Source organism: Betta splendens, chromosome 21 (genome assembly GCF_900634795.4).
Source record: "Betta splendens chromosome 21, fBetSpl5.4, whole genome shotgun sequence".
NCBI lineage: Eukaryota > Metazoa > Chordata > Actinopteri > Anabantiformes > Osphronemidae > Betta > Betta splendens.
This window is the reverse complement of record NC_040899.1, coordinates 13,376,128-13,398,757: the sequence shown is the minus strand read 5'-3', so window position 1 is coordinate 13,398,757 and position 22,630 is coordinate 13,376,128. Positions and strand designations below refer to the sequence as shown.

At 41.3% G+C, this 22,630-nt stretch overlaps 2 protein-coding genes across 3 annotated transcripts in view; both read left to right on the top strand.

Moving 5' to 3' along the window:
* The first annotated feature begins 3,306 nt into the window (after positions 1-3,306).
* On the top strand, positions 3,307-5,140 carry tmem177 (transmembrane protein 177). Its single transcript, XM_029137825.3, has 3 exons — positions 3,307-3,457; positions 3,745-3,986; positions 4,150-5,140. The coding sequence occupies exons 2-3, from the start codon at positions 3,786-3,788 to the stop codon at positions 4,879-4,881; spliced, it is 933 nt and encodes a 310-aa protein (XP_028993658.1). The 5' UTR covers positions 3,307-3,457; positions 3,745-3,785; the 3' UTR covers positions 4,882-5,140.
* Positions 5,141-7,202: 2,062 nt separating this feature from the next.
* Positions 7,203-22,630, top strand: part of ptpn4a (protein tyrosine phosphatase non-receptor type 4a) — a 44,552-nt gene continuing 29,124 nt past the window's right edge. For both annotated transcript variants that reach the window (XM_029137822.3, XM_055504766.1), the window contains exon 1: positions 7,203-7,738. The gene's annotated coding sequence lies outside the window, so the exon portion shown is untranslated. The remainder of the gene's footprint in view (positions 7,739-22,630) is intronic.

Here is a 22,630-nt window from a genome sequence, read left to right as displayed (position 1 = left end):
CAAATGTATGTATGTTTGTATGTGCATGTATGTTTGCATGTGTGTGTGTCTGTGTGTCTGACTATCTATCTAACAAAATTTCACACCTCCTGTTCATGTGCAGTGACATATTTGCTGCTATTCTCTTCATGCACGCAACACACCTTTCAATGTATATACAATATTAACTTGCAAATTTTGAGGTTAAAATTACCTTTAGTAAATTCTTTGTCCATGTTACTACAGTGATATTTGTCTCTCTTCTGTCATTATTTTCTATTTTTACATATGCTATAATGTGCTTATGGGTTATTTAATTTTCCTTGGTGGCAGAAAGAAATGTTTTAAAATTACCACAGATAATATTGTTTGATATCATGTGTGCACAAATTGATTATTGCTGAGAGTATTGTACTGTATGTAAATAATGCCATCGTTGACAACTCAAAATAGCAGCCGCCATGAAACTGACAAACTAAATTCACACCACATGCAAATCATCAGCAGCACATTGACACATGACTGAGCAACGCTTGAAATATATGCGTATCTCTGTGATATTTTCATCCTCTGTTTGTTTTATATTAGTGGTTACAATGGCTTCTACAGAACACATATTGGCATTTGCATTCTACACTGTGTTGATTATAGAACAAAATAATGCTGTGGTGCTGCATGCAATGTTGTAATATATAAACACACAATAATGTACAGTAAACATACTTTTATACTTTGTTAGTTTTAACCAAGTCCTTATTGATGAAAACATCAGAACAACTAGAATAAAAAAATTAAATAGTTTATCCTTCTATTCTATTCTCTACAACTCTGCTCATTCAATGGTCATTATCAGTGGTTATCAGCCCATACGTATGGGCCGGTAGGTGCCCATCTACCTGCTGGCAGCGGTGAATAGGTGCAGTAGATCGCTGTCAATGATCCGTAAGGTTGATCACGGCTCGGATGATTTAACCAGCAGAGCCAGTGGGGGCGCTGTTGAGCGGTTGTTGTTCAGACGTGACGATCGAAGTTTGTGATTTTGAATTATTAGAGACCATAACTTAGCAAGTAGCTAGCTGTATTGTGTTAGCTAACTGTAACTTGAACCCCCCACCCGTTATCCAGCCCTAACCCCAACCACAATAACCTCTAAAGCTGCTTAACATAGCAACTTAGCTAGCTGTTAGCTATTAGCGAGTAGGCAGAGCAGGCACCTACTGGCCCATACGAATGCGCTGATAAGTTCCGATCAGCCCATTCGTTATGGCTGATAACATCCGAAGGGGGTGGACAGAGACAGTCTGAAACACAGTTCACTTTGGGTGAACATTTTACACTCCCACCATACACCACATCTAATAATTCTGCAAAAAAAAAAAAACAACACAAGGCTCCTCAGTAATACAATACTAAAATTAAGTTATGACGATATGTGATGTAATTATTGACAACACACACATTGCTGAACTAACTAGCAAAATATAAAAAAACTATTAAACATACACAGTGCATTACCAAGCAGAAAAAGGCGCATTTAAACTAACTAACAATGCGCCTAGGAGCGTTCTGGTGAGTGTTTCTTAAATTGCTGTTACGTCACGGGCCAAGCAGCAAATAGGAAAATGTCTTTGATGTCGACAGCCAATAAGAGGCGCACTTCCATCATTCACTATCGCCCAGTCAGCAAGAGGGCGCGATTACGTTAATTAAGTTTAGAAGGAGACGGTGTGAATTTTAAACCATTAAATCCACGTCTTGAACTTTAAACGTGGCTTCCACTTCGTCTGATTCGGCGCAGGCGCTCTCGTGTGCGGTATGACCCGATGCTGCTTTCTTGTGGTCACAGCTTCTGTAACGTTCGCGTGTCAGACAAAAAGATTGCGCCAGTGTTCTGTGTGCAAGTGCGTGTGTGTGTGTCTAAAAAACGCCTCGCAATCTGGTGCTGAAGAGTTTGTTCGAGGCCTTTCTCCCGGAGGTGGTGGCATTATGTCTGCAGGATCCACAACGAGAGGTTTAAGATGCACTGAGACGACCGTCAGACACCTGTTTGTATTGTGTAGGCGTTCAAAGGAGTTCTACCCGATGACGCACAGCAGGTCAAAAGAACCCTGGTCGATATTGTCAAGTACTTGGGAAATTTAGTGTCTGGTCCAAAATGAAGGAGATTGTGTCCTATTCACCTGTAATCTTGAAGAGTTTGACCACTGTGAGATGTGGACTAAAACAGTCTCTTCCTACAAATCCTGAGAGAATGGAGCATCACCTCTGTGTCCTGGGCACTCAGCTCAGGAAGTCACAGCTGGGTTGTGGAAGTTGGAGACAATCAAGTGTGGGAAGTGGGTGTCTTAGCATTGGATGCTCAGAGTATGGCACACCCAGTGTATAGATTATGGATGGTTGGGTTCTGTAAGGGTGAATTTACAGCATTCTCTCCAGCTTCCTGTAGTAAAAGTACAAGCCTCGGAATCTTTGATCCAGATGCTGACACAGCCATACACACATTCTATTACACACATGTTATTGAAATTGTTAAAATTTAAACTGATGTTATTGAAATTATTGTCTTATATGTATTCAGGATTTGTTTTAATATTTAGAAGCAATAGAGGAAAATAAAGTACAAACTGTATTTGCACAAAGGAATTAATGAAAACTCAAATATTTGTAGACCTAGTTAGCAAAAGTTCCTAAAATAAAATAAGTATATGCTTTATGTCTGTTATGTTTATATATATGTGTGTGTGTGTGTGTGTGTGTGTGTGTGTGTGTGTGTGTGTGTGTGTGTTTGTAAAATATAATTGTTTAAATCTGAATTGTATTGTTCTGAGTTTGTTTTTTGTTCGTGTTACAGCTGTCTCATTCCACTAAATTATTCCATTTGTTTCTTGGATAATAGACAGAGAGTTTTGCACAGTTTTTCAGTTTTGCAAGTATTAAAGGATTGATGAACTTTTTCTATTTGAATTTGTCGAAATAAGTATTGCTTCTTTCATGTTTCATGGAAGTTTCTACGTTCTATCCAAGCTTGTCAAATCTTAATTAAACTGACCTAATTTCAATATGCATGATTTTTATCCAACTGATGAATCAATTCACTAGTTGCTTAAAAATTATGCATAATAAAATTAGGTCAGTTATAAACTGTCACTTGAATCAGTTATAACAGATATAAATACACATTGGTTGTCGCTATTGAATGACTTTCAGGTGAACAGGTGGAGTCTGCTAATGTGATTTACGTAAATGCATGATAGTGATGTACATGTTAAGCAATTAGCAAATGTTAGTTAACGTTTTAAATTTAATGCTATATAACTATTCCATTCCTAGTTAATGTCGTTGATGATTTCAGGTTGTGGCTAATCTGATCGTTAGACCATGTTCCTTTAATTGTCGTAAAACGGTCGCACGACATCGCGGCGATAGCTAAACCGCTTTACGGACGACACCTCTGTCCTTGTAAACATGTGGTGAACCCGTAAGTGTATAATTTTTTTAATATGTAGACACAAAATGCCTTGCCTTTTTAAATCAAATTATCCATTTAGAGACAATGCTATTTAAATACTAACGTTACGTGTACGCCCTTAGTTAACTTCACTACAGGATGGGTAACATTAGCTAGCTCCAGTTAAGTATTTGTAATAAAAGAAAATTAAGTAAACGTAAAGAATATTTGCTACCTGACCTCACCCACAAATGACGAACGAGCAAGTATGTTGGTATGTTGGTATTGTCAATGATGTAACGTACTGTATCGCACAGATTCCACCTTCTGAAGCCTACAGCAGCACAGAGAACGTAACATGGCGTCTCATTTCCTCAAGTACTCGGCGCTTCTTCAGAAATACCGGACTCCGCTGCTCGTCGCGAGCTGTGGTGGAATCTTTGCGGCCAAAATATTTTATCACGTATTCCCCGACAACTCCTATCGTCAGCTCTATCAGGCCTGGCACAACGGACAGGAAGTCACACTGTCTTCAAAGCTGCAAGTTGTTTTTCAACAGGTAATTTGTTGATCTTTATTTGCTGATGGTGCGTATTTGATAAAGACCAGAATTGCACTTCACTGGCAGCTACTGAAAAACACTGTATGAGAACTAGCATGAAGAATATGCCATGAAAATAAAATTGTATCATACCTTAATTGAAAGTTGTTCTAATTTTTAGGTGTTGAAAGACTATGGCCTCACCTCCCCCAAGAAGTTTTCTGCTTTTGCCTCTTATGGGTTCCATCCAGTTGGTGCTGGAGTCCCTTGGCTCCCCGCAGGTGTCCAAATTGGAATCCCAGCGAACTTTAACAGCACAAGCGACGACTCCAGTGGAATCACCAACCGCATTGTTTTCATTAACGGCAAACCAGTTGACTGGAGCAGTGACACTGGTTCTGCTCTGAAAGAAGCACTGGTGTTTTCCCCTGAGGCACAGAAGTTTGCTATAGCCCGGGAGGTGGCTCGATTGCAGTCTGGAGGACCTGTCCTAAATGCTGTCGTTGCCCCCTTCTGCCTGAGTGGGGTTTGGGTGTACAGCGTGGTTTTAAAGCAGGTATTTGGCCTCCATGCCGGGCCAGCTCTGCTTCGTGGAGTTGCAAATGTCGTGGCACTGAGTCTTGGCGCCGTGTCATACTTCCTAACGTCTGATGCTGTCAACCAATGGATTGAAAATAGCTCTGACAGACGTGCGGCTGGAGTGTCCCGAGATTATGCCAAAGGAGGATTAGAGTTTTATGATAAGATGCTATCTAGAAACAGGACTCTGCGCACTCTGATGGGTCAGAAAGGAGAGGCGATGTATGCTCCCAGTGGGAACTTGTTCCCTGCTCACCTTCTTCAGCTTAAACATCCATCGTACACATCCAGAAGGGAAGGCATCCTTGCACTGCTGAAGGAGGAGAAAGTTTGAAAAGACAAGGAAGAGGGCTGCCGTGTTTAGAATAATGAATAATGTCACTGTACCTCATGAACAGTTCTACGGTCACTATTGAATGGACTGACATCTAAACACATCACTGCTTGCATCTTGGTGTCAATATAGAAATAATAATAATTCTACCTTAGCTAAAAGATCTTAAATCTAATGTTTATATAAAAATGTGTTATCATAATACAAAACTGGAAAATACAATTTTTTCTTCAAAACTATATAAAAATCCTATCCTTCAGTTTTTTTCATGTGTCCTTTTTATCTATTTTACATCTAATTCATAAAAAACATTAACTTAATGATTCAATATTCCCCTAATGAACAGCTGTTTTTTATGTGTCTCAGGTCAAATCTCAAATAACCTTTAGGGATTTTACCACTCTAGACCCTAACTAATTTTTTGAGTGATAATGATCTTAATATGCAGCTTATTGTTCCCTTAGGCCTTCTGTCTGCATATTAAAAGGGTGCTTTAATTATGTTACGTGTACCCTCTGGACTGAACTAAATATAGAATGGTGCAATTACTAATGTTGCTTGGGATCAAAACTTGAAGGAACATATTTTGAGAAAAAAGGACATAAAATGTATGTAAACAGTAGAACTGGTAAAGCAGCAATACTGTTGTCAGTCATTACAGTTTGCACTGCGTGTTTTTTTCAACCCTCCATGTTTGTAAAGGAGATTGTAGACTTTGACAGTTGACACTCATCATTAAGGACTCTCCTAAGCACATGGCCTGAATGTATTGTATCCAAATAATAATAATATTCTAATCAGATATTCTTTGGAATACAAGTGAAAGAATGGAACAATCCTTTTAAACTGTGAGAAGCCACTCTTTTTAGGTCTAGTCCATCATTTCTCTAACTAACAAAGTGTTCTTTTTGATATGCACTTCAGCAACAATGGTCCTATTGTGTTGCTTTCAGCACTCCACTTCATTTTCTTACATCATTGTAGGCCCTACAGAACAAGATGCATAATCGACTATTGTTTGTAGAATATTTCTTTTTCAACCACTTGAGGTCAGTACAGCCCACAATTCTACATTGACAGTTTTCTAAAAATCTTAATTGTTTTCTGTGTCCATTAATGACAGGGCCACAGATTAGTTAGTTATATATATATGTTATATAATATTATATTATATACGGCTATTTTTAAACCCACGCAAACGTTCATATGGGCAGAGTTAACTAAATAATTAAATTCATGTAAAAATACATTCTGGTTAAGTCAATATATCTATGTATAAGTGTCTTTGTGTTAAACAAAAGCTAAAAAAGAGCTGCATACACTGATGGATAATAAGCTAGACATGACACAGGGGTGACCAGAGGTAGGCCATCATAATACATCTGTGCATGGAAGGAACATGTTACACGTCAGCAGGGCCATTGTTTCATCCATACTATGGATGCTGATGTGGTTATTTTTGTAAGACAAAATGCAGGATATCTGATGTGCGTTCTGACCCAGTTTAACAAGCCACTGGCTGCCGGGGAAAATTTGGTGCCTTTAAGCCCAGTGACTAATTCAGATGTGACGATGGCAGCTCACTAGAGGGCACAAACACTTCAGTTACAGTAGGCTACAGTTTTTGGGTCTGTGAATGGATCCAAGGCCACTAGTCAATACTCAAACTGCCAGTCGAATAGTTGAGTCAAATCAGAAAAATAACCCCCCTCTGACAAAATGGGAAATGCACAGATTTAAAGCCTGACCTTCACTTTAGTAAAGAGACGACTGCTGGTAGTCCAGACCATTTTAAGTTCAGGTATTCAACCAACATAACAAACAAATCCATCCAATACACGTAGTCTAGGCAATTTGTCACCACAATATCTCTCAACCCCAGTGTTTAGAAAAATATGCTGCAAACCAGAGGAAACTCTGAGACACTAATGTCATTTTGTGGAGACCTGCTTGGACTGTGTGCATGTTCTGTTAAGATACACTCCACTTTAACAGTAAAACAAAATAAAAATTAAAAAACACACCAAAAAACATGAAGTGTATAGTTCAAATCCTTGGTTTTACAAAGCTGTTGAACAAATTCATAAAACAACTCATAGGAAAATGTATGTTATCCATAGTAAACAGTTTAGATATGGTTTATTCCCCTTCACAAGTAGTTTTAGTAGTAAAATATGCATAGGGCAGATTTTTAACCTACAACATTGAATACGATTTGTAAAGATATGATTTCATGGCACACATCTCGTAGGCCGCTCGATGGGGTGCGTTGAAAAACAAACAGCGCGCCTTCCGCTCCGTCTGCGCCATTACGTCACTACACTGATCACTGCTATGCTGCAAGGCAGGCAGGCAAAGCAGCTGCAGATCAGTCTAGGGAACACTGACAACAACGGACAGGCTCATGTTGGGGAAGCCAGACACGCAACGTTTGCCTATTTCGTGATTTTACACGCAAACGTTTCCACTTGTAACCGCTTTGTTGATCGCATTTCGTCTTTTTTTACGCGCGCGTGGGAATATAATTCACATTGTGGCGATCTGAATCGAGTGCTAGTCGCCGTGTCTAGCCAATGGTTACTGCGGGGGCTCCTGTCTTGTGGATTATCCGTCGTCGCCGAGCCAGTCGCATGGTCGAGCCCGGAGGAGGCCCCGCTCTGCTGGATGGATGTGTGTGAAACGTCGCCGGACTCCGAGTATTGATGAAGACGGTGATTATGAAGATGCTCGGGTTTCATAGGCAGTGGGAGAACTGATTTTGGATGTCCGGGCTCTATCGCCCCTGCACAAACCATTTTCTAATACAGAAACAATTATATTCCTTAAAAGCTGGACGCCCCTGGAGCAGTTTATGACGGTAAGAAAGACACTCGTCCACAGGCCACCAGTTTTTTTTACAGCCAACTGACGTTAGCTAGCTAGCTTAGCGCTGTCACTGGCATCTAAGTTGCTTGTCCGTGCAGCCAGAAATACCCAGTATTGCGAAATAACGTAGAAATTACTGCTTCAGCAGATGGTGCGTTTATTAATAACGCGTATTCCCGTTTGACTGGGCCGCCAGATGAAGAAAGCCGTGCTATATACATATTTTAAACTAACCCTGGTCGCCAGTGGTGGTGTAGCTTACTTATTAGCTAGCTGCTCCTTAGCCCATTCAATATCTCGCTGTATACTTTGCGTAACTGCGAGACTGTGGCGAATCCACAGTGCGCAGTATTGGTATGCATTCAAAACGTCCAGTGAATTATTCAAGCTTCGTTCGGGTTTGATCGACGTATTTATTGTAGTTAAATGGGCCTTTAACAACTCATTCATTATGCAGTGTACAATAAGCCCTTTAATGACACAGTCCAGTGGGCGTTCAATGGAACCAGTGCGGCGTCAGTTCTCATACGAAAGGGGCTTTAAATGTAGCATTACACTGTCATATTCAGCCTAATGAGCATTAATTGGTGATTTGTGGGGCATTTACGACGCAAGTCTTTCTGAAAACGAGCTAATGTGTTTACCGCGTAGCCTTAATTGCGGAGAGATAGAGTCGAGTGTGCTACTTTATTTGTGGCGTTTTTGTCATTCACTGCCAAACGACTGGCGAAGCTCTGTTTGTTACTGCCGCGTTCACGTACGTGTCATTCCCTGGAAATGTCACAGGCGAGCTCCTATGCTTCGACCCTGCAGCCACTTCTCGCCGCGCGTTCGTTACGGCAGATGTAGTCCTGCGCAGCAATGACAGAAACAAAAGGGGGCTCGTGCTCGCCGGTCGGGAGCTGTTAACGGTGTGGCGTTAAGTAATGGATGTGAGGCTTCTGCTGTGATGAGGCGTCCTCCTTTTTCTTGCGATGACGTAATCCTCCACCATCCGTGCCACATCTTTTGGGTCGCAGTCGGCTCCTCCGCTGCCTGCTGCTCGCCAGTCTGCTGCCGCTGCTGAAATCATATGGAGCCTGCTCTGTCCTGTTTGTGTAGCCTCCGTCTCTTCTTCCCTGAACCCTGTTGTCATTTTTGCGATATCCAAACTGCGAAATTGTTTTTTTTGTTAGATGTTTGTCAATATCAGCAACCCTGGAAGTGTGGAACGTGAAGGGGCCACCAGAAGCCCACGTTGTGTGTATATATATATACTGTGTAACTGTACTGATCTTTTCTTTTGCTTATGTTATACAATTTTATATTCAGAGTTGTTTTGACTGGACCTTTTCAAAGACTGTGCATATGAAGAAAAAACCCCAACAGATGGGTGTCTCTGAATGTATTTGACCTGATGCTTGACCTGAATACATCTGGGATTCCCAGTGACTGAAGCTGAACTACTTATCTTGGGAATTAGGCCTGCCATGTTTTATTTGGGACACCATTTTGGCCTGTTTATTGACACAATATTATATATTGATGCTGTGATAGTAAGGATTAGACTAGAGTCCTAGGAAGGTACCAGTCAGATGTTTGTTAGCTTGTACAGTTGTTAGCCTTTCAAATTATCAGATGCAGACAATAGCAGGAGGTCTCGTTGTTTAATTTATTGTTCATACTTTTTTTAAATGTAGGGTCAGCTTTTTTATCTGATTTTGCTGGTACTTGCATGTATTTCTTCATAACATTGTTCTTTGTGTCATTTATTTATGCTTTTGAAGAGTTTGGCATTGATTTTTAAATTTCTCCTGATTTTGTTCCGTCCACATTTGAAAAAGTGGATGGACTCATCTGGTGAAGAATAAATTGCCTGTGGCAATGGCCCAGCTTCACTTCAGCTATGCACCTGAACCTGCCATGCCGATGGCATACAGCAGATGTGGTTTGTGAGAGTGAGACAGAGAGAGAGAGAGAGCGAGAAAGACAGGAAGGGACAAAAGATAGTAAATATTAGGGAGAAAAAGTGGGCTTAGAAGGAGGAAAAAGAACAGAAAGGACACAGCTGTGGCAGAGGTAATTGGGATTAACTTCAGAAGTCTGGGCATCTGCTGGGGGCAAGTTGGGATTCAGGTCACATCATCAGATCCCAGGTCAGCAGTCTCACATCTACTACTGGCTATGGAGCAGGGATATACTATAATTTTGCCTTGTGTTTTTAAAAACTATTCCTAAATAGTCTCTCTGAGTAGTTTAGAATATCTGGTGCTATTATTCTTTTCCATTTGGAAATGTTGATGGGCACAAGCAGGAAATGAAACTCCTTTTGACCTCTCAAGTACCAGTTTAGTATGGTGGCATTTTTGTGGATGTTACTCAGCTCTAACGGGTGCCACTGTAGAAGCTGCGGAAAGATGGCACTCTCCTGCTTAAACATCATAAACTTGGCTGCATACCAGTGTGGTCAAAGCTCAGCTGTTATTCTTGTCAGACTGTAGGACTAAGAGGTGTGTTTACATTTTGGGATGTGCACAGAGCATGTGTGGAACAATATACGCTTAAAGATATGAAGCAATAAGACTTGATGTAAGGTGTGTAAAGGTCTTGAAGTGTGTGGTTTTTATGTCGTTCCTATGACTGTGACTGTTTAAATGATTGTCTCATGCAGTCTCCAGCTGCTTTCTTCCCAGCATTTCCTCCCTGTGCCACTTTCTGCTCTTCCCTTGTCTTGTTATCTTAGTTTGACACGCCATATCTGGTGAACCTCAACCACCCAGCATGGTGCTCAGCAGTACTGACAGTTTTGCACTGGTGTTAACTGACAGTACGGGTAAGACGGCTGTTGTCTGGGTGCTGCAAGCACGATATACTATCAGGCTTCAAAGATGGTAGCATTTCCTTATCTTGCTTTTGTAAATTTAGAGTTTTATGTAATGTTTTGTGGGTATTTATATTTTTTTGTTCATAACCCAAAAGAAATAGATTGACAGTAATGTTAATTTATAATATAATATTATATAATATAATATTCATAATATCCTCTGTAAGATAAAGTAAAACTAGGATCCCTGTGACACATGCTGGCTCATGGTGACTGAGTGATCCAGGCTTTATAACCCTTTTAAGTCAGTTTGTTTGATACCATTTAATCAAACATACCCAGCCTTATGGGCATGAGAATGGCAGCTAGTTGATAAGAAGAATTATCTCCCAACAACCCCAAAACAGTCATGTTTATTCAGTACAAGATACTGCAGCTAAATGCCTTGACAGCAACCAGTGACGCATCACTTTTGCCTGCTAAGAGGGCCTAACAGGCCCTGTACAGTAATCCTCTTTTATGAATGAGTAGTTCAGTTTTAGTGGAAAAGTTGTAGTAAAGTTTGAAATTCAAAAATATATCCAAATAATTAGAACAGCATAACTCAATCATTAATTTAAATAGTATTTTATGGACAATTTATCAGGCTTACGATAGTCGGACACTAGTGGAAATGGCTGTCATAAATTGGAGGTCTTGGCCAGGTATAATGGTTGCATCAGAAGTTGAGTTCTTCAGTCAGTAAGCTCTTAATATGCTACTACTATTACTTCTATGTCACATATGTGTTCAGCCAGTCAGCAGCTGGAAAAGCCAACTGGCCAACCTGATCAAGTAGGAAAGTGTCCCGAAAGTCTCAAATACGTAGGAGTTTAATTTAAAGACAACAGAAAATATTAAATTGTTAGTTTTCATGAGGCTTGCAATAAAAAAACCTGCCTATGGCAACATAAAGAGTGGCTCTATTCATGTGTCTTAATGTGTTATGAGTCACTTATGTGTTCTAACCCAGTTTCTGTAAAACGCAGGGCTAGATTATGGTTTGGAGGCTGTGACACGGAACAAGCTGGCTGTACAGAGGCTGGATTAAGAGACTTTAAAAGATTAAAACGATCACCGATGATAGATACAGAGATAAAATGATTGGGATAAACCGAGGGAATAGAAGACAAAAGCACTGGGCAGCTTGTGATTGGCATAAATAAGTGTTACATCAGCGTTTGGTGGTTAATCTTACTGATAGAAAATGCACCGTGGAAAGATTATGAGGGAAAAAGCACTTTTGTAAATGATGTAACAACCAGTTCTTATATCAATATTTAATATGCAGCTTTATAACAAGCTCTACCTCCAAAACAAATACATCCCTGTGGTTCTCAGTGTTAAAAGAAATGTAACAACCTTTTAAATATTGCTTTAGAAGTGCTTTTCAGAATGTGACTTAAAAGAGTTGTGTTTAAAGTGTTGCATGGAAACTAGAAATGAGTCCATGGATATTTGTCAAGTGCCGAAACACAAGCAAGTCTTAATAACCAAATGTAATACAATAATACATATTCAAACTGATTGAGGCTGACCCTACACTGAGATGATGATATAGTCCTACCTGACTACCATCACTTCATGTTGCCATATTTTTTTTTTACAATCCTAATAATAGATATCAGCCCAAACATTTTCAATCTAAGAAAAGAAGCTTCTCCCCTGCAGCCCCACCCCCTCCCTCACTCCTTAGGTATGTGAGTGCAGCTGGCTCCAGTGCATGTTTTAGCTTGTCCTTCCCTTCACTATCATTTAGCCCTCTTCTCCCCCAACGGGCACATACACAGGGATGCACGTGCGCCTCTGCACCCAAAGGTGCAGCGCGATATGCTCGGCAGAGGGCTGGAGGCCTACTGCCATGCGCCCCCTCCAAAACGCTGCTGGCGCTGGTGCAACCCGAGCTTGGCGTGTGTCTCTGTGCGCTACAGATCCTCAGGAGTGGTTTTGAAACAGCTGCCTCAGAGGACTTGAATACCCCCCCCCCCCCCCCCCCCCCCCCACCGCCACCACCCCAGCCCAGAGGTCAGAGGGCAAAGTTGCTTAAAAACAGTAGTAAAAAAACGGATGTTCGTATTATTGCTGTTTTCTGTATCTGATCACGTCTGTAGCTTGAGACAAATCGCTATTTTCCAAGCTCTGTTGGTGGCAGTAGGAGTTACATTTTGGTTTCATCATTTATTAAAACCTAGAAGCAGAAGCGCTTAGCCTACTCCCCCCTCCCTTCCAAACCTTTAGTTTCTTGTCCTCGTTTTCAGATATGCAGTGCGTTTTTGTGTGACACTTTACAAGGGCTATTTCTGGAACATCAACAGTTTACATTGTAAAACCGAGTTTTATCCGCTGCTTGTTTTGCTTGGAGATCTATGGAGGAAGTGCACAGGGATTCTATATCCAAGTCAAACAGGAATAGAAAGAACGGTCTAAAAACACAGGTCGGCAGTGGTGCTGTTTTTGTGTCACTTTGCTTCCAGTTTTTTTACTGGTGTGCTTGTTTTCCATCCTTCCTTCTTTCTGTTCTTTATTTTTATCCTCTCTAGCCTTAAATACTACTTGACCGTCTTGCTCCACATAAAACTGCTGTCTTGAAAATTCTGTTCCTCCGTGATTTCTTCAGTCCCAGTCAGTGGAAGGTAGATCTGGGCCATGGGAACGGAGTCACTGAGCAAGAGGCTGAGGACTAACAACATGCTTGGGGTTATTTAGTAACACCGGCTTATGGGCATGCTTTTTAGGAGGGTGTGTCCACCCACGTGAGCTTGAAATGACACACAAACACACACACACACATCTATCTTTGTGAGGGCACCACCAACTAAGTGCATAACTCTAAGCCTTGCTTCAACCCTAGCAAGTGTTGTAGTGTTGTGTTTCGTTTTTCGTCAGACCCCTTGTTTACCCAATCAAATAGGTGTTATAGTTCTGGCCTGGTGCTTGTGCTTGTTGAGAGTTCTAAAAACCTCCTAAAAACCACCTTGGTGCCACGCCATTGAGCTGAATATGTCTCAGCATTCAAAACAACACCAAGGCACAACACAGCAAGTGTTTGACCACATTGCATTCTGATTCTTAAAACTGAACATTGAATATTAATTGACACAGTTGTATTGTTTTTGGTTAATGTAGCTTCACAGCTAGAGTAGCTTGGGCCCGAATCCACTTGGCCTCATTGGCCTCTCTTTCATTGCCTATAGGTGTAAATGTGAAGATGTTATCTACCTCTCACCCACTGACAGCTGAGATGGTCTCCACAAACCACATGACTCTTAAGCGGTTAAGTGTTCGGGATAAAATCTTAACGTTAAATTTAGTCTCTAGCGCCTGCGGCTAACTCAACTATTGTTTTTTATCAATCACAACCATTGATATCCCACCATAGCCCTGATGCAGTGTTTATTGGTTCTCTACCACCAACTAAGAATTTCTGCAATTTTTATGTGGTTTGGAGTAAAGCTATTGGAAAAAGGTTGGCCTACTAGGTCCCATGAGCCTGTTTAAAAGGTCCCTGTCACTTTGGTTTAGGAGAGAAACTGGGAAGGTTACAAAGAAATGGTAAAGCATTAATAACTAGTACAGTTATCACTATAGGTTATCTGAACATCTATTGAGTCAGTCTTTAAAAAAAAGGCCGGTAAACAGTACATGTGAAGCCAGCATTTCTCCAGCTTCATTTTGACACAGGAAGTTGTCATTTGAATGCTTTGAATGCACCTATTCATAGTTCCTTCACAGGTTTAGGCCTTACTTCGTCAGAAGCTTTGACTTTACCTGGGACCTCATGAACGCTCCTCTGCTGAATGCGGAAGCGACATCGTTTTAATCTGTAAATGTGTTTCTACTGTGCGTGTACCACCTGACCGTAAGCTGTATAAGCTTGGCTGCTCTGGGTGCATGCGTCTGGATGTTTCTAAACGTCTGACACCCTCGTGTTTGCAGCTTTTCCCAGTAGGAGCAGCAAATTGCACACTGTGATTTTGCAGTGTCAGTCCGTCTGTGTATGTGCGCGTGGAAAGAAAGCGAGCAAAATGGGCAGTCAGAGAAGAGAAGCGAAGCGCGTGTGTGTGTGTGTGTGTGCGTGCGTGCGTGTGCCAGTGTGTGTTGATGAGGACAGAGAACATGAGATTTAGTGAGTGTGTGAAAGACAGAAACAGGCCTTGCTGCTATTTTCTAGGGCAGGCTATCGGGCTGGGAGGCAGCAGGGAGGAATAATAACAGAAGCTGTTACATTCTTGTGGTTTCTCTGATTTCACTGTGAGGCAGGGGGTTTGACTCTGGCTGACTCACTGCTGCTCAGCCTGCTTTGTCTCCATTGGCCTCTGTGCCAGCATGGAAGCAGCTACTATGAGGACAAGACGGGACATTTTTAGAGATTTCAATCTAAGGCACGTTAAGTCTGGATCGTAAATCTGCACAGACATCACTAGCGTTGTTGAATTCTGCCAAGGAGGTGTTTTGACCTATTACCTGTTGCTTAGTTCTTAGTTATATCGTGTTGCATTGTCAAGGCCTCAAGTACCAAGGACCTCACATGACCTAGGTATACAGGGAATGGAATTACTCTATAGTAGACCAAGTAGGAGCTTTAAACCACAACTGCATTCCTAGTAACAAACACTTAACAGAAAGGTTCAAGTTAAAGTTTCAAATGATTAGACGTGTAAGACTCTGTCAAGGATTTTACAGCAAGCTGTGAGAAACCGTGTGAAGTAAGGACAGAACTGGAACTTGTAAATTTACTAAGCTCTTACTTTAGTTCTTTGGTAAACCCGTCATCTGAATCACAATCCTCATGTACTATTCGATTACTGTCAGTGGTGTTTTAAGTTATTACTGTGGCTTCATTACAAAGAACAAGACATTCAAACTGGATTTCGGCATTCATAAAAATCCACCAGCAGTCTCTTGATTTCTTTTTTTTGTTTCCTCACTATTGCTGTGGCTGTACCATAAGATTGTTTTTGCATAAACCTTAGTCCTGACATTTGTTCCATTATATTCCAGGGCAGTGGGAAATGCAACAAACTGCTGTCTCAGTGTTTTCACCAGCAACTGACATTATTATATAGCGTGTGGAAACATTATACAAGTTATGAGGTGACTGTCAGGTGGGCCTACGCTTTCCTGTTTTGGCCCTGTTTACCAACCACAATGTGTTCCACCCACCTCAATCTCCTCATCTTCACCTCTTCACACAGCCAGGGGTACATAGACATCCCCCAATGTGTTTCCTACACAAGCTATGTAATGCTTCTAAGCAAGTGGTTTGATTGTCAGGTCTACTTGTGTAGTATAGAAGAAGAAGAAGTAGTTTGCATGTTAGCCATCCACTCTGAGTTCAGTGTCTGGGTTTCATGAACTTTTATCTTTAGCCATGATCATCTGTGAGCTTTCACATCACTGCAGTACTGCTGTATGTAAATCTTCTTACTCTTTCTCACAACCAAACGTGTAAAAATGGCACCTGTGATTTCCCCCCCCACACACAATTTCAGCGACAGTAATGACAGGTCAACACCATGCAACACAAATAACAGCATAAAATGTGTGTTCATGAGAGAGTGAGCCCCGGAAGAGCAGCAGCAGCAGTGGTAAACCACAACTACACATTTATTTGTCAGAGGTTAAACCTTTTAGTAACTTGACCAGTAGGTGAAGAGTTATTTGGTGTAATGCAGCGCCAGAAGCATCCTCAGTATATTCACCGAGCAGAGTTCCCTTTTGTCAGCAAAATTGTGATGCGTGCAAAAGCCTAGAGCATGTCCCAGGCGCTGCACACCAGAGGCAGCTCTTTCAAACGGAAGCAAAAATGTCTTTTTTTCCGAGGTGAACGTTAGCGCTCAGGACAACTAGAATGCCAACTTTCATGTTTTCAACCAGCAGGTGCTTATACACAACAGCATGGGAACAAGTCGTAGTAATGGCAGAGTGTATTTTAAGGCTGCATACCAGAAGTGAGCTCCTTAATCACTTTAGCTCATGTATAACTGTTGCATAATGCTTTCTCAGAATCCTGAGAACTTGATTTATTTTTTACAATTAAAAAGCAAGAGATGTTTTCTGGATTGTAAAATTGTTGGATCACATGCGCAACCCTAACCCTAACCCCCTGTTTTTTTTTTTTTTTTTAATAGAAATGTTTGGTCCCTAAAGACCCAGACTGCCTTACATGCTAATATTTTTTCATCAAATCAAAGACAGACATACAGACTGTCTGTCTACCTCGTAGATACAATCTGAACTATGAAGCAGCCAGATTGAGCCAAGCAGCTTAAGTCGTCATACACAGAATTAATGTTATTTATGGTATATGTGTCAGACTGTGTTGACAAGAGGTTACAAATAGATGTTCCTTATGTCATACGATTACAAAAAACAACCCTGAGTGAGCTTTTGATAATAATGGCACAGCACTGATAATGTTCAAGCATTCTAGTTAGGCTCAGAGCTTCTAGTAAAATCGGCATTGCTTCCAAAGCAGTAGGGTGACTATAAACACCTTTCATAGTCCTTCTCACTTGAGTACTTGTTTCATTCTGATTGTCGATCTGAGTCTAGTCACAGAGAAATACATTAGACACAAAGGGTGGGATGAAAGGCATTTTAGTGGTGTGGTTGGTTTGTTTACCTGAACTCGCTGCTACGGTAAATAACAACGACAATAGAACAAATTCTTTCACTTTGACTTTCATTAAGAACCCGAGAGAGCGCTGTGGCATATTCAGGTCTTACTGAAGTTGTTTGCACATGATCAGCATCAAAGTGCTTACCACTGTGCAATTCCAGTCTTACTTTTAATGCCTGAAGTTCTCAAACATTATGACTCAGCAACTATTTGAACTTTGATCCAGTGCTGAAATTGAAATGATACAGCTGCGTATGCACTCGTGAACGTGTTCTGCTGCACAGGAGCCTAGACCGGTTCACATGCACAAGATAACACACGGACATTTATATATTTGCCTGTGTGGATAAGGAGAGTTTTTACATCCCAAGCAAGGTGGGCTGAGTTATACAGAAGCCTCTGCTAAACTGCAAAAGTCTATTGAGAAGATGCAAGTTGCATTCAGTATATTACTTATGCACTCAGATATGAAATCAATATGGCCATGTAGATCACATCTCAGTGCCCACTGTGTGCTCTAACCTGATCTAACAGCAGCAGGAGGGGTTGCGCTCCGTGCAGACCACCTGGCCTCCCGGCTGGTGGGGCAGGAATGTGCAGGGCTGAGGTGGACACAGGGTGGAAATTTGCAGCGTGCTCAGAACCCGACCCCTGCTACCGTTTAACGGTGCCACTGTCAGCAGAGAAGGGGAAACGGGGGAATGTGCTGCTTTAATCAAACCTGCAATCCTCTTTCTCCACTGTTTGTTTTCTGTGCGAGTGCTTAAAGTAGCAAGTCTCTCATCGCACAATACAGTATATCGTCCCGTGCCGTTTTACAGTATGTTTCACTACATAGCAGTGGTGATGCATTACAGGTTTATAAATAACTCTTCAGTCTTATTAGTGTCCGAATTATTTTATTCTTGTCCGACTAATCTCGCAGTCCACAAACATCCAAGTTCTACTTTCACAGTTAGGTCATTATTGTTGACTTAACAATGTGCATGCTGATATATGTTACTGTTTTGCAAAAATGAATAAAAAAATGATGATTATATTTATCTTACACATTCAACACATCCACATACATGTCACTTCAAATGACCTAGTAGTCAGGACAGTGTATTGGCAAGAATCGCGCAAAATATATGCATTTTTTTAAATTTTATCTCTGCAATAAAACTAAAAACGTCTTCTGACTGAAAATAAGAAGGATTAATTCGTTTAGGGTTAGCGTTCGGCACCAGTGGTGCCTTGGCAAAATCCTGGTGTATCCCAACATAAATCCCAACATAAAGAAAAGAAATTAAGATGTTACGCACCAAGTCACCAGAATGTTCCTGTTCAATAATGGCTGCATGTTACTGAGGACAAAAAGGAACATGGAAGTGGAGAGAACAAGATTAAGAGAAGAGTGAAGATTATATAGGCATGAGAGGGAAAGCAAGATAAAAGAGCAGTGCTGCTGTAGAGGAGGAAGGGGTGTGACTAGGCACAGGAGAACAAGCTGAAGTGGGAAGCATAGTAACACCAAAGCTATTAGGTGCAAGCAAAGGAGGATGGATTGGGATAATAATGATAATAAGGTGTTAGGTGAGATGCATCTAGAGGACAGGAGCACTGGAGTAACATTGTCCAGAAAGAGCCTAACTTGCCCGTCGGTCTCAATTACTGTCTGTATCTTTGATTCAGTCAGGATTTCTGTGACAGGTGTTAGGTTTTATGAATGGCTCTCTGTGTTTGTGTGTGTAAGTAAATGGCTGCACCCTGGCACTGATGACTGTAATTTGCATAATGGACTCACAGGCTATACTCTCAGGAGGAGAGGAGAAGAAAAGGCAAGGAAAACGAAAGTGTCTCAAGAAAATCTGCATTAAGTCAGACTCGAATAGATCTCAACGTCTAGTGACCCAGCTTAATCTGACCACTGGTGGGAGTGGGGCAAGATCTTGTCAGTCATTTGAGATTGTGTCCCTTTTGTTTATGTTAACAAAGTTAACAAACATATCAACTTTTTTTTAGTCCTAACATTTGTCATGTAACAACATAAAGCAGATAACACTATTGCATGGCCAGAGCCAAACAAGGGTTTGATACGAAGATAAGGTTCAGTAGGTGAAACGCTATGCTACATGCAAAACTAAACAAATACTCAAATGGAGCATGTCCTCTTTAAGGAGCCTTGTCATAATAACACATATTTATGTTGGCATAGTGTGCTTATGAAATGAATTGTTTGTAAGTAGTGTCTGAAAATAGGTGGTTTTAATGCGAAATGTACACAGAAAACATCACACACTTTAAGAGGCTACTAGTATTGCTCAGTTATGTTCAAGCAGACGTCTGCTGGTCTTTGATGCATTATAAAAAATATTTTAATGATGCTTCTGTGAAGGAAGTTCCATCTAAAATCTTGGGATAAGTTCAGTCACGCTGACCGTCTTCTGTTCTGCTCACTGGTGAGCAGATTCTCAGAGTTGCAGGGGTAGAATCTACAGCTTGTAGTTCTAGCTTGTAGCTCCTACTTTTGTAGTAGTGTGTAGCAAGGCAATTATATTACCAGGACATTTAAAAGGAACTGTGAGTGTGACACAATGTTTCAGTGAAAGAAGTGGGGGAATAAAACCTTGAGCTGGTGAATGACTGAGGATATAGGCATAAATAAAGATGAGAAGAGTGTAAAACAGGTAACTAGCTTTCCAATATCTCTATAGGGTAAAAGCTCTTGTGGTGTCCTGCACTTTTAGTATATTTCTGTCCAATACTGGAGTCAGTGATAACTAATAAATCCCAGTGCCCGTGAAAACATGCAGAAAAGAGAATTGCATGCAGAAAGAGAATAATTTATAACGAAAACTCAGAAATCAAACACTTTCTGCAAACCCTGTCTCTCTCTCACACACACATACACACACACACACACACACACGCACACAAACGCACACACATTGCCACACATCTGTAATTGACCACCTGTTTACGTGGCCTAGTTTCCGCTGGTGCAGTGATGTGCGCACAGTTCCTATGGGATTCATAACTGCTCCCCTCTCATTTCATTTGTTACAAACCGACACAAAGGGATAGAAAAAGCATGTCTTTTGGATTTCTTTTGAAGAAATTGGAAGTAAAAAAATGTGCATGGGGCAAATGAAGTTCAGTATTTGGCCTTTATTCGAACTCGGATAAGACGTGTCTGATCTGTAACTTTTCCTTTGAAAACTCCCGCACTACTAGTTTAAATAAGAAGTATATGAAGCATCACAGATCGGAGTTGGATTAAGTGGTCCCTCTGTGTTTGTATATAAGAGGGTGCGTTTGCTGATATAGTGGAATTGTACACAACCTACAACGTGTGTCTCTGTGTTTTATTTAAAAGACTGCACATTCTGCTTTATAGACAGGAAGACTGCATGACTGTCTGTGTTTGCAATAAGCTGAGAGGCAGAAGAGCCCACCAGTGAGGGATGCTTTAGGCCCCCCCCCCACACACACTCCTGCTTGTTTGTAAGCTCTGCTGACTGCAGGAAGCAATAATGGTAGCATGCTTCCGGAGTTCTGGAGGGTTCTCTCAGGGGGAGTGTGGCCCTCCTGTCCAGCTCAGCAGAGCAAAACTGAAAAGAACACAACAGAGCAGAAAATCACACAAGCCTGAGAATAGAAGTCCATTCAGCACAACAGAAACCGGTACAAAAGAGATGGATAATGAATTACACACTAGGAAAAAAATCTAACAAATTAGCTTTATTGTTACCTGAGATGCTATTGCAGGTATTAAAAAAACGCTACAAAACTATTTTAGTTACATGATTGAGTCCAGTCCTCAGTTCCATGGTCTTTTGAACAGTCTTCAGCTGGATGGCAACAAACTGTTTATATAGGATAGAATCTCCCATGGGCTGCATTGCCCTCCTCCTCTCACATCCCTTCCTCCACTGACAGTATAGCGCCCCTCAGTCCTTCATTCCTTCTGCATGGCTTCATCTTTGCTCATCTTGCTGGCCCATCCTTTCTGTTTACTAAGCTGACAGTATTGTAGCTGGCGTCTGTCTGCCTTTTTGTGTGCTCACACACTGGCAGTCAGTGTATTGATCTCACCATGTCAACCTACAGTGTGATCAGCTTCCGCCAATGGATCCTACACGTTCCGCGCTGCTCAGCAGCATCTCTTTGTTACACCCTCTGCCAAGCAAACACCCCCAGTTTGTTACACAAGCCACGATTTTCTCCACTAAAACTGTGAGCGGGGTAAGCATTGTCATCTGCTGAGCCAAAACAGACACACACACACACACACACACACACACACACACACACACACACACACACACACACACACACACACATACACACACACTGATTATTTACTAGACAACAACATACATAAATACAGCATTCATTATGGTTGCTTATGTAAAGCCTTAGTATTTTTTCAGTGTATACCAATGATGTAATCACGTCTTATTGCTTGGAGTTTAACACCCACAGGAGAGGGTTTGAGTAGTACATTTTATTGAATATAATTTGTATATTATTATTATTTGTATATTTGTAATTTGTGCTTAAAAAATGACATAATTGTTAGAAATATTAAATTACTTGTCAGCTACCGTGGTGGTTAGTGGTGGCATCCAATGTAAACGTGCACGTACAGTATTTGAACATAAACAGTGTACACACCATCTGCCAGTCATCACGGGGGGGTTGTGCTGATGTGTAGCGACAAGCAGACAAACCCTCCATATATGCCATATACAAACACAAACAACAATGTGCTCACACAGAGCCATCGGAACTGATGTAGCGGCCAGTGATGACGAGGCTGTGACCCTTTGTGGACTTGTCTCCCATCATGTTAAATCATCTGAGAATGCAAATAAAAGCATGAGCTGGGCGGAAGGGGCACAGAACCCACTGCAATGCCATATGTTCACACAAAGCTTGCTCTAATGAGCACTGACCAGGGACCAATTGTTAGGGGAATGTCACATATGGTGTCTAACTAAGCTTGCATGGGTTTTAGCCACACCCATAGACAATACAGTATATTCCACATCAAGGTATTCTAACTTGCTGTAACTGTAATGGCTTTCACAACACTACTGCTAACCGAACAATTAGAACCTACAATTGAACAGTCTCACACGTAGCGACACTTAGTGATACAGAAGTCCGGGCACAATGTAATACATTATATCACCCATAACATTAAAGTCAACCACACCCCCTAGGTGGCTTAATTAGGTAGCTCAGTAGGTAGAGCGTCGGCCTGGGAAGCCGTGTGTCACCGCCTCTGGCACCAGGTGTGTCCTAGAGCTAGACACTTCACAGTAGCTCCCCTGTGGGGATGGGTCAGATGCAGAGGACAAGTTTCATTAGAACGAACGTGACATATGACCAAGAAAGACTGTGATCAATTCAATCATAAATTTGTAAAGCAT